Source organism: Cryptomeria japonica, chromosome 6 (genome assembly GCF_030272615.1).
Source record: "Cryptomeria japonica chromosome 6, Sugi_1.0, whole genome shotgun sequence".
In the NCBI taxonomy this organism is placed as follows: Eukaryota; Viridiplantae; Streptophyta; class Pinopsida; order Cupressales; family Cupressaceae; genus Cryptomeria; species Cryptomeria japonica.
Window position 1 is genome coordinate 51,922,737 of NC_081410.1, and position 16,187 is coordinate 51,938,923.

A 16,187-nucleotide genomic window follows, 5' to 3' on the forward strand; every position below is an offset into this window, starting at 1 on the left:
GGCTCTTTCATTGCATTCCAGACTTAGTTTTATTCGACTTAGGAGGAAAAGTGTGATTTTAGGTTTTTTCGCCCTGGACCCTCTGGGAGGGTCAGGAGCGATTTTTCCTCCTTAGGCTAATTCCTTCATCATCTTTCGTTGAATCCTTCACTCATTGCTAGGCAATATTCTTCCTTATTCATTCCACCCAAGCTTGTCTTGTTTTTGCAAGGTAAAATAGGGGTTTTTCAAATTTTCGCCCTCGGCCGTCTGGAAGGGTTAGGAGCGATTTTTCCTCTTTGGCCTAGAATCATCAAGTTTTTTGAAGCAAACAATTACTCATCATGGTCTTAAAGGTTATTTCTACCTTAGTGTATCCTTGCCTTAGCAAAAACTCAAAAGGAATAGGTTGATTTTATGATTTTTGCCTTGGGCCCTCTGGAAGGGTCAGGAGCGAACTTTGAGTTTTTAGGCACATTCCTTCATTCCTTTAGCTTCAAATCACTTCTAAGGCGAAAAACATCATGTCCTTCCCCCACCTAAGTCATGAATAGCAAGATTTTGTCTTGAATTTGCAAGAAAACAGGGGAGGACTTGGAAATTTCGCTCTGGATCCTCTGGAAGGGTCAGGAGCGAATTTCCTCCTTGGCTTCAAAACTTTCACTTTCAACAATCTCTCCTCACTTCAAGGCAATCCAAACATTGTTCCAAACCCATGCCTAGGCTCAGCTTCGCTCAAACTTTGGAAGAAAAGATAGGTTTCTTGATTTTCGCCCCGGACCCTCTGGAAGGGTCAAGAGCGATTTTCCTTTTCTAGGCTTGGTTGCTTCTTCTTGACTATCCAAATTATCTTCAAAGGACAAAACATACTTCCTCACATCCACTCCAACCACAAAAATCGTTTTGATCTTGCAAAAAAGGTGTTTTTGAGAATTTCGCTCTGGACCTCCTGGGGGGGCAGGAGCGAATTTTTGCAATTTTGACCAAAATCTCTCACTTTTCACCTTGAAACTTCTTTGTTAAGTAAGATTTCATCTTGCACTGTGCTAAGAATAGGATTTCATGTCCAAGAAAGGCCAAAAAATGTGTTTAGAAGGAATTTTGCTCTGGATCCTCTAGAAGGGCCAGGAGCGAAATTGCCTTTCCTAGACAAAACTCCTTCATTCTTTCATCTCCAAATAGGCCTAGGAGTTTCATCATGTTCATTGCACCTTTCATCACGCCTTTGATACTCCAATTCGCCCAAACTGAGCAAGTAATGTCTTCTACTAAGATTTTCGCCCTGGACCCTCTGGAAGGGTCAGGAGTGAACTTTGCAATTCAGGCTTGTTCCATCATCATTTCAAGTTGATTTCACCTCTCCAAGAAAGAAGACACTATTCCTCTCTCATCCAAACCCAAGCTTGACTTGATTTTGCAAGGAAAACAAGTGATTGAAGAAATTTCACCCTGGACCTTCTGGAAGGGTCAGGAGCGAAAATTTGGTTTTAGGCAAAATCCTTCATTTTTCCAAGTCAAAACAACCTCAATAGGTAGAAGCAAGCTATTCTTGTTTTATTCATGCCACAGACTTGACCTTTTTCACTGCAAAATAGGAGCATTTGGGAATTTCGCCCTGGACCCTTTGCAAGGGTCAGGAGCGAAAATTACCTTCCTTGTCCAAAACTCTTCATTTTGCACGCTTCCAAATCTTCAAATGTATCAAATGACGTCCAATCTTTCCTCCAAGATGCCCTGCACATCACAATTTAGCCAAAGTTAGTGAAAAATAAGCTCAAATAAAATTTTCGCCCTGGACCCTCTGGGAGGGTTAGGAGCGAATTCCCTTTTCTAAGCCAAATTGCTCAATCTTTAAGTTTCAAACTACCTCACAAGGCAAAGTTAGGTCATTTTCCAGGCTAAGAACAGGTTTGCGATTTCATCTAAGGCAAGAAATAGTGTTTAGGATGTAATTCGCTCCGAACCCTCTGGAAGGGTCAGGAGCGAAAATCCTTTTTTAGGCATCATCTGGCTCTCCAAAATCGGTCAAATTCATCCTTAGGCAAGAACACATAAATCCATCCTCAAACATGTCAAAACTCAGCCAAAATTGTGAAGGAAATCCAATCTACTAAAAATTTTCACTCTGGGCCCCCTAGAAGGGTCAGGAGCGAAATTTAGGTCTTTAGGCCTTTAATCCATCTCATTCTCTATTTAACTTGGTCGACTGGACTCCCTTTTTTCACTGACCATGCCTAGCTGACTCAGACTTAGAAACAAATAAGACCTTACCCAGAAAAACCCTTCTTCAATCTAGACCTGACCTGAGACCTGTCCTATCCCTGACCTAACCAATTTGACTCTCTTGAAAGGTATACTTCATTCCGACAATCTTGAATCTTCAGGTAGACCATTAATAATTCCAAAACTTGGTTAGACTTAACTTGAATGAAACCCTAAAAATGAGCTTCCAAGGTTTAGCCCTAATCTAGCTAGCTCAGACAGACCACTCACTCACTCAAAATCCTAAAAGTAGAGAGAAAAACAAGCAAAGGGAAAGAAAAACCAAAAAACAAAAGAGGGGGTCCCCATTCTAATGGGACGATGTGTGAAATGGTCACAACAGTAACCCACACTCCTTCACTTATAAGCTTAGCCCTTAGTAAAAAATATACCCGTAAGGGAGAGCCTTTTGATTCTCTCCCTAATTTCTATAGCTTGTTGGAACATGTAGGTTCAAGTTTCCAGTTGGTGATGAAACCCAAGATAGGTCTGCTAAGGAGAAACTAGAACAAAGGGATTAACCGTTTTTATTTCTAAAATTGCCTTGTGGCACAAGGAAATAACCATGGGGGCTTCACTTAGTGAACTTGGGTTATATCATGTGCGTTCATGGCATACTAAAGAATCCCCCTATTTTCAAAAAATATTGCCCTAAACTCCTTTTTTGTCAACCCCTCCCAATACATAGCCTGAATTAAAAAACCCCCTATTTTCACCAAAAAATGTATTTTTTCATAGCCCGAATTAGAAACCCCCCTATTTTCACCAGACAGGCAATATATTGTTTTCAATTTTTAAGATATTAAACCCCCCAATATGAATGCATGTGATATAATATTGCCTAGCCAGTGAAGCCCTCATGGAAATAACATACACAAGTTGACGTTTTGGGTGAAAATAAAAAATTGACAAAAGGGATGCTTTTGATTCCCAAGATCACCTTGTGGTGTGAGGGAAGAGCATACATATTCCTAAGTATGCAAGCATGGCAAATATGTTCATTGGCCTTAGAAAACAAAATGCGTGAAAGTAATGAAAACACACAAATGATGTTTGAGATTACATCCTGGTCAAACAAACCTACACCAAATGTTAGTAGTTTTGTGGATGATCTTCAGAAAATGAACTTGCAGCAGGATGTTATCACATGACATGAAAAGACCCAAGAGATCCTTGCATGTGATAAGCGTTAGCAAGAAAATTTTAAAACATCATAAAGTTATTATCTAGAAGTATCTATGCTATTACATAGAGTGTATGCCACTACATAGAGCAAATATGTTGGAAGACTACATATGCAAATTCTAGAATGCAAAAACGTGACAAGGCAATACAGGTGCATGAGACAAATTGTAGGTACACTAGGCAAGTTGCAGAAACACCACTAGTGCAGAAATGCCACTCCAATATGCAAGTGCGCCACTCCAAGATGCAGGTACGTTAGGCAAGTTGCAAAATGTGATTCTATGCAGAAACACCAATAGGTGTAGCAGATGCACCACTTTGTAGAGTTCTTTTGCCACTAAGTAGGGTTTCAGGGTTTTAGGTCTTTTGAGTGCTAATATGCCGTTTGACATATTAGATACATTGTTCAATAACGTGGATATGCAAAAGTGGAAAAAGACAGGAATTCTGTGACAATCTGCAAAAAACTTTCAAAAAATGCTAAACAAGGACAAAGATTAGTTTTTGATGGGATCTGACCACGTTTGCTAGAATGTGAACACTAAAATGTAAGGTAAAACAATAGGAAATGATCATCAAACAGGCAACCTACCTTGTATCTTAGTTTGCCATTAAATTAGAATAAAATTAGATCTTAGTTTGCCATAATAGAAAGGAAGGGCACACGGAAGAGAAATACTCCTAGAGGCTTTACCTAAATTTGAAATTGTCTCGAAGAAATAGGAAAAATGATGCCAAAACTGTTGTGATGAACAAAGGAAAATAGTTTCGAGGAAATTTTGATTTAGATGAGATTATCTTGTGTTGTGCATGAAGAGGTTTGTGGCCAGTGAGAACCTGAAAGAAAAAGAAGAGATGACAAAACTATTCCATATTATAATCTGCATCAAGGATAAATAGATAGAAGTCTCTTTTTGATCCTTGTTCTCAATCCAATTTTTACTTAGAATCTAGAAGATGTGTTGGGGATGTAACTCGTGTATCACTCATAGCTTTATGCTCTTGCTTGGCTGAAATATGGAGTGGAAATCATGGTGATGAAGCAGTGTTAAGTTTTTTTAATGGGTATGAATACAAGGATGAAGTGCTGGTGGATGTGGTTCCATTAGATGCACGTGGAGTGATATTTGGCAGCCCATTCTTATATCTCAGGGATGCTACATGTTGTAGGAGCTTAATTAATATAGACTGCTCTGAAACAGAAGACTATACACATTAACTGCAGTAGAGAAAAACATTCAAATAACCATGGTTTGCTATGTGACTTTTTCTTCAAGAGAAGATAAATTTATGAAATAACCCTTTAGAATTAAAAGGGAGATAAAAATAAAGGATATTATGATCCTTTGATTATAAGAGAGGTTAATAAAGAATATTTATAAAAACTCTTGTAATAGTGGAGGAATAATTATTTATTTAAATAATAATTAAAAGGAAACCTTTCTAAAAGGGTGTGATGGTTTGGAAACCACCCCTTGAAAGGTTTTATAAAGCATTCATGTGAGACTTGGAAGGGGATGGAGATCACTCAAGGAAGAAAAAGGTGGCTTGGTGGACAATGGGCATGGGAGAAGGGAGCACATAATGTATGTCCAACTTGGGGTGTAGTGTACACTTGGCACGGTCTTGGCTAGGGCATGGTGTGCACTTGTTGATCATTGTTTTGTTGACCCAGAACTTGTGTAGAGTGCAATAGTGTTGAGCATTGTTCCGTTGAACGAGCACTTGCCTAGAGTGCAATAGTGTGCTATGTTTCAAAAGGAATTGGTTCCTCTTGGATGTGCCATAGCTGTAAGGACCAAAACCATTGAAATCTTCCTAAAATGAGAATTACCATTCCAAGTGCTAAAGATTTAGAAAATATTGGAAACCCTTGATAATAAAAGATATTTAGCATACTTTATAATATATGATTTAATGATAATATGATTGAACTATGTTGCTATGTTATTCAATCTACTATTTTAATTGTTTACTTCAGAATTCTTGCCAAATTATTGCATGTTATAGTTTACATTGGTTATTTACATCTATTTTAATAACATTACATCTTATAAATGACCTCAACTTTAATATTTAATTTATTAAATCCATTGTTAAATATTTAATTAACTCTGGGAAAAAAGTTCTGTTGCATTTAGTAGCAAAGCTGGTTAGGCCATTCTAATTATGCTTACAGGTACATGATGAGTTCGTTTGTTTATTTCTCTCATTAAAATATCCATCCTTACATCTAAATTGATATTATCTATAGTGATGTTAATTTTATTAGATTAATAGAGGGAGTGCATAAGAGAAATCAAGATTGTTCATTATGCCTAATCTAAATCATTGCTCATGAATCAATATTTGGGTACCAACAAGTGGTAGTAGTGTCACGTTAAACAATTTTGAGGGAGCAACAAAATATTTAGACTTTCAATGATGGATTAAAGTTTTAAATATCTATACATTTACCAGTAAAATTATAAAATAAATTATGATTTGCAATGAAAAGTTTGTATCAAAAGAATACAACTATTTATCAACTTAAATGTAAATTATCTACTTGTACAAAATAGAATAGGTATTAAAATATCACATCTATCAAAAATATATCCTTTTTGGATAAATCATGTCCAAACACAAGAAAATCTGTAGAGTTTATAGAAATTCAATTGATAAGGCATGATGTTTGGGATGGTTTGAATACCCTTCGTATATTAGTAAGAACAAAATTAGAGTCCCATCAGATCTCTTCAACAGATTTGTGATGTCCCCTTCTAGTTGACATCTGTCAGCTGAGTAGATTAGCCTATCACTGACCCTCGTAGGCTAATGAGGTTGGGTAGAGGGTTCTCCAGAGTTTGATTCACCATCTTCAGAGCGAGCACTCCAGGTCTGGTTTTCGTTTGAGGTCTCCAGGACTCCGTTTGAGATACTTTCTATATTTAGCAGTCTTGCTATTTATAGCCAGTAGGTTGGGCAAGGACAGATTATAGTTTGGCAGTCTCTAGTTCAGACGACAGGCATTTCTGATGAATACTTAGAGAGATATTAATATTTAATTATTTTTAATTAAATATTAAATGGTGAACTTTAATGTTTTAATGTTTTAAAAGTCACTTTAAGTTATAACTTAAGTGAGGGTCTATTTCTCATCAGATGGGGCTAGTTTTATATTAAATGGAAAATGATTTATTTTTTGACACTTCAATAGTCAAAAATAAATAATAAAAGTTAAAACATTATTAAAGGTCAAATCGCACCTTTCTTGGGAATCGCGTCAACCCTAAATGGAGATGATTAAAGAAGATTTTAGGTCTTCTTTCATTATGCTAAATTTTGGATAATTTGCTTTGGAGCTCTGAGAGGAGTTCTGGCCTAGGGTTTCAGCAGAAGATTCTTCTGCAGTGATTAGAGGTATCGGTACAGGAAAACGTGGGATTCTTGTGTAACAGCATCAGAGGTTGTGAAATATCAGTTGATCTTGCTCTTTCAGTTGGTTTTATCCAAAAACCAAGATTGGACAGATTGGAAAGGGGTTTATTAATTTTTATGCAAAAGATTGATTGCAGCTACAGAGTCAGAATAGAGGCAGGAATAAGTGTGTGACAGATGGGGGTTTTGTGCATGTACAACTTGCTGATCTGCCGTACATTTCTTCCTTGAAAGGGTACGATTTTTGCTGAGGAGTCGTCCAAAAATTCCGAAACAAATGCCAGAAGGGACGCCTTGCCAATGTCTTTCCATCGGGCTAACATGTGAGTATTTCGGGTCAGTTTAAAATAAATTGCAGCTTGCTGTCATAAAATCTGTGCATGACCAGCAATAGGAAAATAAGGGTTTTAACAAAATATACTGGTATTTATCAGTTCTTCTCTAGCTCGTTGTTATTTTTATTTGAGTATTAAATAAATGATGAACGGATGTAATGAGGGTTTGATCAGTGTTGTTGAATATAAATTCATTTCCAGCAAATACCATTAGTTGCTTTTTGTGCTTAAGATTGTCAAAATTCTATTTGCTGTCATTATTTGCGAAGAACACACTTGAAACGCAATAGGTTCAGCAAAACGTTAGTTGTCTCAGTTGAGGGCCTTTTGAGGTTCTTACAGTGGTATCAGAGCTAAATCCTGCCATCCTAAGGGTTTAGCAATTACATGCAGTCGCAGGAAACGGGTTCACACAGGTATTACACATGCAGCAGAGCCTTTCGTGAAGGAGAACAGAGTCTTAACAAGCAGTCGGATACCATGGGTGAAAGGCATACAGGCAGCCCAACCAGAGGTCACATAGTTGAGGATGAGGAGACAAGAGAATTTTTTAGGACTATGGCTACGGGGCAGCAGCAGGTTGCTCAGGCTTTACAGGCACTCACCACCATGATGGAGCGTATGAATCCTCCAAACCGAAACAATCAAGAACCAGAGGACAATAGGAGTGTAGCCAATATTCCTAGACCTCACAGGGTAGCTACACACACAGTTGATAGGCCTTCAAGGCCTAATTTCTTGGCAGAAGAACCTGAGGATGTTGCTAGAGCTGAGGTAGAGCCTGTCTTTGTTGATAATGTTATGACGGTACATGATGAGTGGAGTCTTCTTCCACCTGATGTGAGGCAGAATCTTAATTTTGATAAGTTCACAAGGCAAAAACGGGAGGTTGAGAGAAACAGGCAAGAGAGGAGGCCTCGTTTCCAACATAGAGATCTTGAGTTTGCCACAAGCAAGCTCACTCTACCTTATTATGATGGCAGCAGTGCAGTTACAGCTAGATCTTGGATCCATAAACTAAATACATACTTCACACTGAGACCCATGATTGAAAGGGATGCAATTAAGTTTGCAACCTTACACTTGGACGGTACTGCACATGAGTGGTGGCATAATGGACTCATCACTCTCCAACATGATGAGATTACCACCTACCAGAAGTTCGCTGATTTGTTAGTAGAAAGGTTTGATAAGAAAGACCCTGAGTCATACTTCCGGGAGTTAGCACAGCTGAAACAAACAGGGAACTTGAAGGTGTATGTTTCAGAGTTTTTGAAGCTGTCATGCATGGTAAATAACATGTCAAATCAGCGATTAGTAGTTTTGTTTATAGAGGGACTCATGGAGCCTTTGAGAGGCTGGGTAAAGGCATTTGATCCCCCAACACTTCTACTCGCCATTAAAAAGGCACAGAGTATGGATGTGATAGCCACTCAAAATAAATTTGGGACAAAAGGGTCAACATCTTTCAAAGATAATAGGAATTTCAGCAAAGGGAAAGAAAAATCAGACTTTAGAAATGATTACAAGCCAAAGCCAGCAGCCCCTCCCTTAGATCGGGAGACACTTAACGATTTAAGGAAAAAGAAACTCTGTTTTTATTGCAAAGGTCCATATGATGCCAACCATGACTGTCCTTTGAGGCCTAAGGGCAGGGCAAACAGAGTAATGTGGGCATATTATGAAGATTCTGAATCTGATCATGAAGGTCAGCCTGCTGGTTATGAGAATTTAGAGGCTGAAGATGACACACAGGGTCCTCCGAGACTTGACAAAATGGATGCAGAAGGTGATGAGCACCTTAAGGAGGCACTTCTCACGAGTATTCAGCAGGAAGGGTCATTTAGAATGAGAGGAGTACTTGCTGGTCAGAAAGTTATTACACTGCTGGATACCGGAGCCACACATAACTTTATTGATGCCAGGTTGGTGGAGAAGAGAGGAATCCAAACAGAGGAGTTTGAGGGCATTCGTGTGAGGGTGGCAGATGGTTACACTTTAAAGTGTAATAGGATGATTACACAACTCCCATTACGTGTAAACAATTATGAATTCAAGACTGATTTCTATGTGGTTCAGATGGGAGACACAGATTTGGTCCTTGGTATGAAGTGGTTGCATGAACTAGGCAAGTTTACACTTGACTTGTAGGAGATGGAGATGTCTTTCACCATTGATGAGAAAACACATGTGTTGAAAGCGATTAAGGACAACAATTTCAGAATGATTACACTCAGGCGGATGGAGAGGCTTGTACGCCATGATCAGACTGAGTGGGCAGCAGAATGTATGATCATGCCCATATAGCAGGATGCTCAAAAAGTTGAATATCATCCTAACATTCAGATACTGAGAACCAAACATAGCAAGGTTTTCAGTGACATACCATCAGAGAGGCCACCAGATAGGGGTTTTGAGCACATCATTGAGCTATAGGAGGGAGCGAAGCCAGTGATGATTACTCCATATAGACATCCGAAGCGCCTGAAAGATGAAATAGAGAAAACCATACAGGAGCTTCTGGCCATGGGACATATTCGGCCTAGTAAGTCCCCCTTTGCTTCTTCAGTTGTTTTGGTGAAGAAGAAGGATGGCACATTGCGGATGTGTATTGATTACAGGGTCCTTAATAAGCAAACGATCAAAAACAGATATCCCATTCCACGTATTGATGAGCTCATAGATGAATTACATGGGGCCTGTTATTTTTCAAAGATTGATTTGAGATCAGGCTATCACCAGATCAGTGTTCGTGAGCAGGATATTGAGAAGACTGCTTTTCGTTGTCATTATGGACATTTTGAGTTTGTGGTTATGCCATTTGGGCTAACCAATGCTCCTGCTACTTTCCAGTCCACAATGAACAAAGTCTTCAAACATTAGTTGAGGAAATTAGTATTGGTGTTCTTTGATGATATACTGGTTTATAGTCGTACTTGGGAGGAGAACCTCAGTCACTTAGATACAGTTCTGAGCATTCTGAGCAGGGAGTCATTGTATGCCAAGGAATCCAAATGTGACCTTGGAATGGCTGAGTTATTGTACTTGGGCCATATTATCAGTGCGGAGGGAGTGCGGATGGATCCCGAGAAGATCTGTGCTATTGTAGATTGGCCTACTCCAGTGAACCTCACTCAGTTGCGTGGGTTCTTGGGCCTATGTGGTTTCTACCGCCGTTTTGTTAACGGTTATTCGCGCCATGCTGCACCTTTGACAGACTTGATGAAAAAGGGTGCCTTCTTATGGACTCCTGAGGCCCAGGAGTGTTTTGAGAGGTTCAAGGAGCTCATGACTTCATGTCCAGTACTTGCTACACTTGACTTCTCGAAGTCATTTGAGTTACAATGTGATGCCTCTGGTGAGGGCATTGGGGCGGTGCTTATGCAGGACAAGCACCCTATTGCTTATGAGAGTAGGAAACTCCGTGGACCTGAGAGAATTTACAGCATATATGATAAGGAAATGTTGGCCATAATGCATGCAGTGGCCAAGTTTAGACAGTACTTAGTGGGCAGCAAGTTTTGCATTAAGACTGACCACAATAGTTTGAGACATTTCCTTGGGCAGCGTGACTTAAATGACAGGCAACAAAAGTGGGTCAGCAAACTTCAGGCTTACAACTTTGATATTTCCTATATCAAAGGCACACAGAATGTAGTTGCAGATGCCTTGTCACGTTGTCCCCACCTGAATTCTATGGTCCAGATAGCAGAGGATTGGCGGCATATTATAGTGGCAGAGTACGCCAAAGATAGCTGGGCTGTAGGTGTGATAGAGGGGTCAGTAGTGGATAGCAAGTATACAATTGTAAATGAATTGATCATTTACAAGGGGAGAGTGTACTTGATCCCAGGATCGGAGTTGAGGAGTAGGGTACTGCGGTTTTGTCATGATGAACCGATAGCAGGACATCCTGGGTTTTTCAAAATCTACAGACAGATTCGTGAGCGCTTCACGTGGAAAGGGCTCAAGGCGGATGTTCTACAGTATGTTAGAGAGTGCCCTGTTTGTCAGCAAAATAAACAAGAGCATACATACCTTGCTAGTTTACTTCAGCCACTTCCAATTCTTGACAGGAAGTGGGAATGTTTGTCTATGGATTTCATCACAGGGTTATCGAGAGCGCAGGGACGTGATTGCATATTTGTAGTTGTGGATCGTTTGACGAAGTATGCTCACTTCTATTCGATCACCACCACTTATTCAGCTATTCAGGTAGCAGAGTTATTCTTCAGAGAGGTGTTCAGATTACATGGGTTGCCTCGAACTATTGTCAGTGATAGGGACACGCGGTTTTTGAGCCACTTTTGGCAGGAGCTTTTCAGACTCTGTGGGACCGAGCTTACACCGAGCACCAGTTACCACCCTCAGACTGATGGCCAGACTGAGATAGTTAACAAATGGGTGGAGGGATACCTCAGGAACTATATTTCAGGGCAGCAAAAGGCGTGGGTGAAGTGGATTTACCTCTGTGAGTACTGTTACAATACCACTCACCACATGTCCATTCAGATGACTCCATTCACAACACTGTACGGGTATGAACCTCCTAGTCTCATTGACTTATTGCTGAGTGACAGTAGGGTGCCTAGTGCGGGAGACATGATACAGGAGAGTCAGGACATTGTAAAGACTCTTAAGGAAAATATAGCCAAGGCACAAAATCAGCAAAAACAATATGCTGATCAGAAGAGGACAGAAAGGTCATTTGAGGTAGGAGACATGGTGTATTTGATGTTGCAGCCTTATCGACAATCTACTCTCAGGAGGAGTGGAGCAGAGAAGCTCAAGCCTCGATATTATGGCCCTTTCAGAGTAACCAGGCGTATAGGTGAGGTGGCTTATGAGTTGGATTTACCGGCAGATAGCAGAGTACACAATGTGTTTCATGTGTCATGTCTCAAAAAAGCGTTGGGACACCGTATTGTTCCTTCCACGGTCTTACCACCCTTGGATGATGAGGGAAAGTTGATACTCGTACCCGAGGCTATCATTGAGTTCAGGGAGAGGAATTTCAGGAGACGAACTATCACAAAATACTTGGTGAAATGGAAGGATTTGCCGGTAGAGGATGCTACTTGGGAAAGCAAGGAAATTTTACAGCATCCGGAGTTGAGATTGCTTGAGGACAAGCAATTTCAGGAGGGGCGGACTGTGATGTCCCCTTCTAGTTGACGTTTGTCAGCTGAGTAGATTAGCCTATCACTGACCCTCGTAGGCTAATGAGGTTGGGTAGAGGGTCCTCCAGAGTTTGATTCACCATCTTCAGAGCGAGCACTCCAGGTTTGGTTTTTGTTTGAGGTCTCCAGGACTCCGTTTGAGATACTTTCTATTTTTAGCAGTCCTGCTATTTATAGCCAGTAGGTTGGGCAAGGACAGATTATAGTTTGGCAATCTCCAGTTCAGACGATAGGCATTTTTGATGAATACTTAGAGAGATATTAATATTTAATTATTTTTAATTAAATATTAAATGGCAAACTTTAATGTTTTAATGTTTTAAAAGTCACTTTAAGTTATAACTTAAGTGAGGGTCTATTTCTCATCAGATGGGGCCAGTTTTATATTAAATGGAAAATGATTTATTTTTTGACACTTCAATAGTCAAAAATAAATAATAAAAGTTAAAACATTATTAAAGGCCAAATCGCACCTTTCTTGGGAATCGCGCCAACCCTAAATGGAGATGATTAAAGAAGATTTTAGGTCTTCTTTCATTATGCTAAGTTTTGGATAATTTGCTTTGGAGCTTTGAGAGGAGTTTTGGCCTAGGGTTTCAGCAGAAGATTCTTCTGCAGTGATCAGAGGTATCGGTACAGGAAAACGTGGGATTCTTGTGCAACAGCATCAGAGGTTGTGAAATATCAGTTGATCTTGCTCTTTCAGTTGGTTTTATCCAGAAACCAAGATTGGACAGATTGGAAAGGGGTTTATTAATTTTTATGCAAAAGATTGATTGCAGCCGTAGAGTCAAAATAGAGGCAGGAATAAGTGTGTGACAGATGGGGGTTTTGTGCATGTATAGCTTGCTGATCTGCTGTACATTTCTTCCTTGAAAGGGTACGATTTTTGCTGAGGAGTCGTCCAAAAATTCCGAAACAAATGCCAGAATGGACGCCTTGCCAATGTCTTTCCATCGGGCTAACATGCGAGTATTTCAGGTCAGTTTAAAATAAATTGCAGCTTGCTGTCATAAAATCTGTGCATGACCAGCAATAGGAAAATAAGGGTTTTAACAGAATATACTAGTATTTATCAGTTCTTCTCTAGCTCGTTGTTATTTTTATTTGAGTATTAAATAAATGATGAACGGATGTAATGAGGGTTTGATCAGTGTTGTTGAATATAAATTCATTTCCAGCAAATACCATTAGTTGCTTTTTGTGCTTAAGATTGTCAAAATTCTATTTGCTGTCATTATTTGCGAAGAACACACTTGAAACGCAACAGGTTCAGCAAAACGTTAGTTGTCTCAGTTGAGGGCCTTTTGAGGTTCTTACAAGATTCTTTTGCATCCGACTCTATACAACAATGATTACCTACTCTCTCTCTCTCTCTCTACACATAGAGAGAGAGAGAGAGAGTAGGTAATCATTGTTGTATAGAGAGAGAGAGTAGGTAATCATTGTTGTATAGAGAGAGAGAGAGAGAGAGAGAGAGTAGGTAATCATTGTTGTATAGAGTCGGATGCAAAAGAATCTGTTTGAAAGTAGAGAGAGAGAGAGAGAGAGTAGGTAATCATTGTTGTATAGAGAGAGAGAGTAGGTAATCATTGTTGTATAGAGAGAGAGAGAGAGAGAGAGAGAGTAGGTAATCATTGTTGTATAGAGTCGGATGCAAAAGAATCTGTTTGAAAGTATTCTTCAGAACAGCAGAAATATGGAGCTATGGAATGCAAATGAAACCAATGCATAAAAAGGTAAATTCCACAAAGTGAGAGTTACATCAGTTCTCTTCGATGGCTTTCTTTCACATCTGACTCTTTATAATTATGATTAACTACTAAGCATTTCATAAAATATATAAAATAATAATAATTAAGTCTCTGTAAATTTGCAAGGAACGGATAGGCCTTTTGCATGCATATTAATGTTATAATTTCTGTTGACTAGTATTCAAGTTTAACATTCTTAAATGTATTTCTTTTGCATGGTGCGGATGGTTGGAGGGAGGAAAAATGTACTAATCGCATATTGACTTCTTTTTCAGGATATATCTGAATACTTAGAAGGTTGCAGATTTCTCCCGAAGCTTAATAATGAGTTACCTGGTCATAGAAATTCCACATATAAAGAGCGCTTCAGTGGTCTTGAAAATTTGATCCTGATCATGGTGAGTACCAAATCTGAGCGAATGGAGAGTTATTATTTAACAAAATGCCTACATCAAACTAATGTTTAGTGTAAAAATGGTTTGAAAGTATAATCAAGTTAGGAATTTAAGTGGCCTTTATAATATGTTTAGATGATATATTATGTGCTTGTTTTTGTGATAGTTCGAGCATGATACTGTTTTGATCCCACGAGAAACTGCATGGTTTGGATATTATCTGGATGGTAACTTCAGTGTGATATTATCTCCACAGGAGGTAAAGTATCATCCCTCTGGAAAATAGATTGAGAACTAATTTTCTTTTTGACATTGGTGCACTAAGCAAAGCATTTCTTGTTTGATTGATTTGCAGACTGCACTATACAAAGAAGATTGGATTGGGTTGAAAGCTTTGGATGATGCTGGAAAAGTGAAATATATCAGTACACCTGGGAATCACCTTGATATCACTCATGATTGCATGCTCAAGTACATTGTTCCATACTTAGAAGATGCAAGTGCACATGAATTGGTTAAGCAACAAATTATACAGCCATATGGATTGAACATGCAAAACCATACAATGTAAAAACATTTTCCTGCATGCAGTAAACTATAGGCATCTGTCACACAAAACATCTTATGATAATCAATCGTGAAAATTTACAGTGGTGATTGTATTCTGCTAGGTTTGATCAAAAGACAAATTCACTGATCTATATTTAAACCTTAAATAACATTTTACAGTGGGTGTTTGTAAATTGATTCTTGGGAAAGTCCAACGTATGAGTATCCATACCATGGACAGTAAACCTTCTAGCTTATTTTGGCATAAATATATACCCAAAGGAAATAGAACCCTCTTAACGAGCTGCTTCGCTTGGTGTGGTCGAGCATTTGATAAGTGCAAACTGGTGTATCTCGAGGAAGGATATTTGTAAAATGAATTATTGTAATAATTCTTGCTTGACAGAAAGGGTTTTGTTAGAAGCTAATGTAGGTTATATTGGTTCCACATGAAATTGCGTGAATATTAGACATAACATAATTATTTGCATCTTATTTGTCCCAATTTGATTTCACTAAAAATTTGAAAAGAAACTGATAATGGAGGCTAGTATGATTATTCATTCTTGTCTTTGAAGGGAAGCTTAGAGATTTCCTTGTAGGAAACTTATTGCCAACCCCTTCAAATCAGATCAACTGCCTTTTTTAGATCGAGAATTCCACCCTTGCAGCAGATTTTTTAAAGCCTATTTGGTAGATAGGAAAAGAAGACAGGATTACAACATTCTCCTCTACGTCCTCATGCAAACTAATGGACTTTAAGAATCTCCTTTTGTTAATATGACCATATTGCCTGCATACATGTAACAGCTGGCCGGTGGTATGTAATTTAGTAATGTTCATAAGTTTTTAGTATATTTGTGGTTTGTTACACATCTGTTATAGATGCCATCCATGATAAAATGTATTTGTGGACTGAACACGTCTGCTTTCCAATTTAATTAGATCATTGGGTCGCAATCCTTTCTATCTGGACATTGCTCTTTCTACTAAAGGGAAGCACTACAATGTATTTGTTATTTTCCACAATTACAAGTTCATTAAAATGCAAATTATTGTGAATCTCTCTTTTCAAGAAATTAATCTCTTAAGCAGTCTCCATGGTGTTTAAGTATTTTCATATCCAAT

At 38.8% G+C, this 16,187-nt stretch overlaps 1 protein-coding gene across 1 annotated transcript in view; it reads left to right on the forward strand.

Moving 5' to 3' along the window:
• LOC131064234 (uncharacterized) overlaps positions 1 to 15,514 on the forward strand; it is a 141,047-nt gene extending 125,533 nt beyond the window's left edge. Inside the window, exons 10-12 of the mRNA XM_057998331.2 lie at positions 14,391 to 14,513; positions 14,677 to 14,769; positions 14,866 to 15,514. Of these exons, the coding sequence (XP_057854314.2) occupies positions 14,391 to 14,513; positions 14,677 to 14,769; positions 14,866 to 15,081 (432 nt within the window). The 3' untranslated portion in view covers positions 15,082 to 15,514. The remainder of the gene's footprint in view (positions 1 to 14,390; positions 14,514 to 14,676; positions 14,770 to 14,865) is intronic.
• The last annotated feature ends 673 nt before the right edge of the window (positions 15,515 to 16,187 follow it).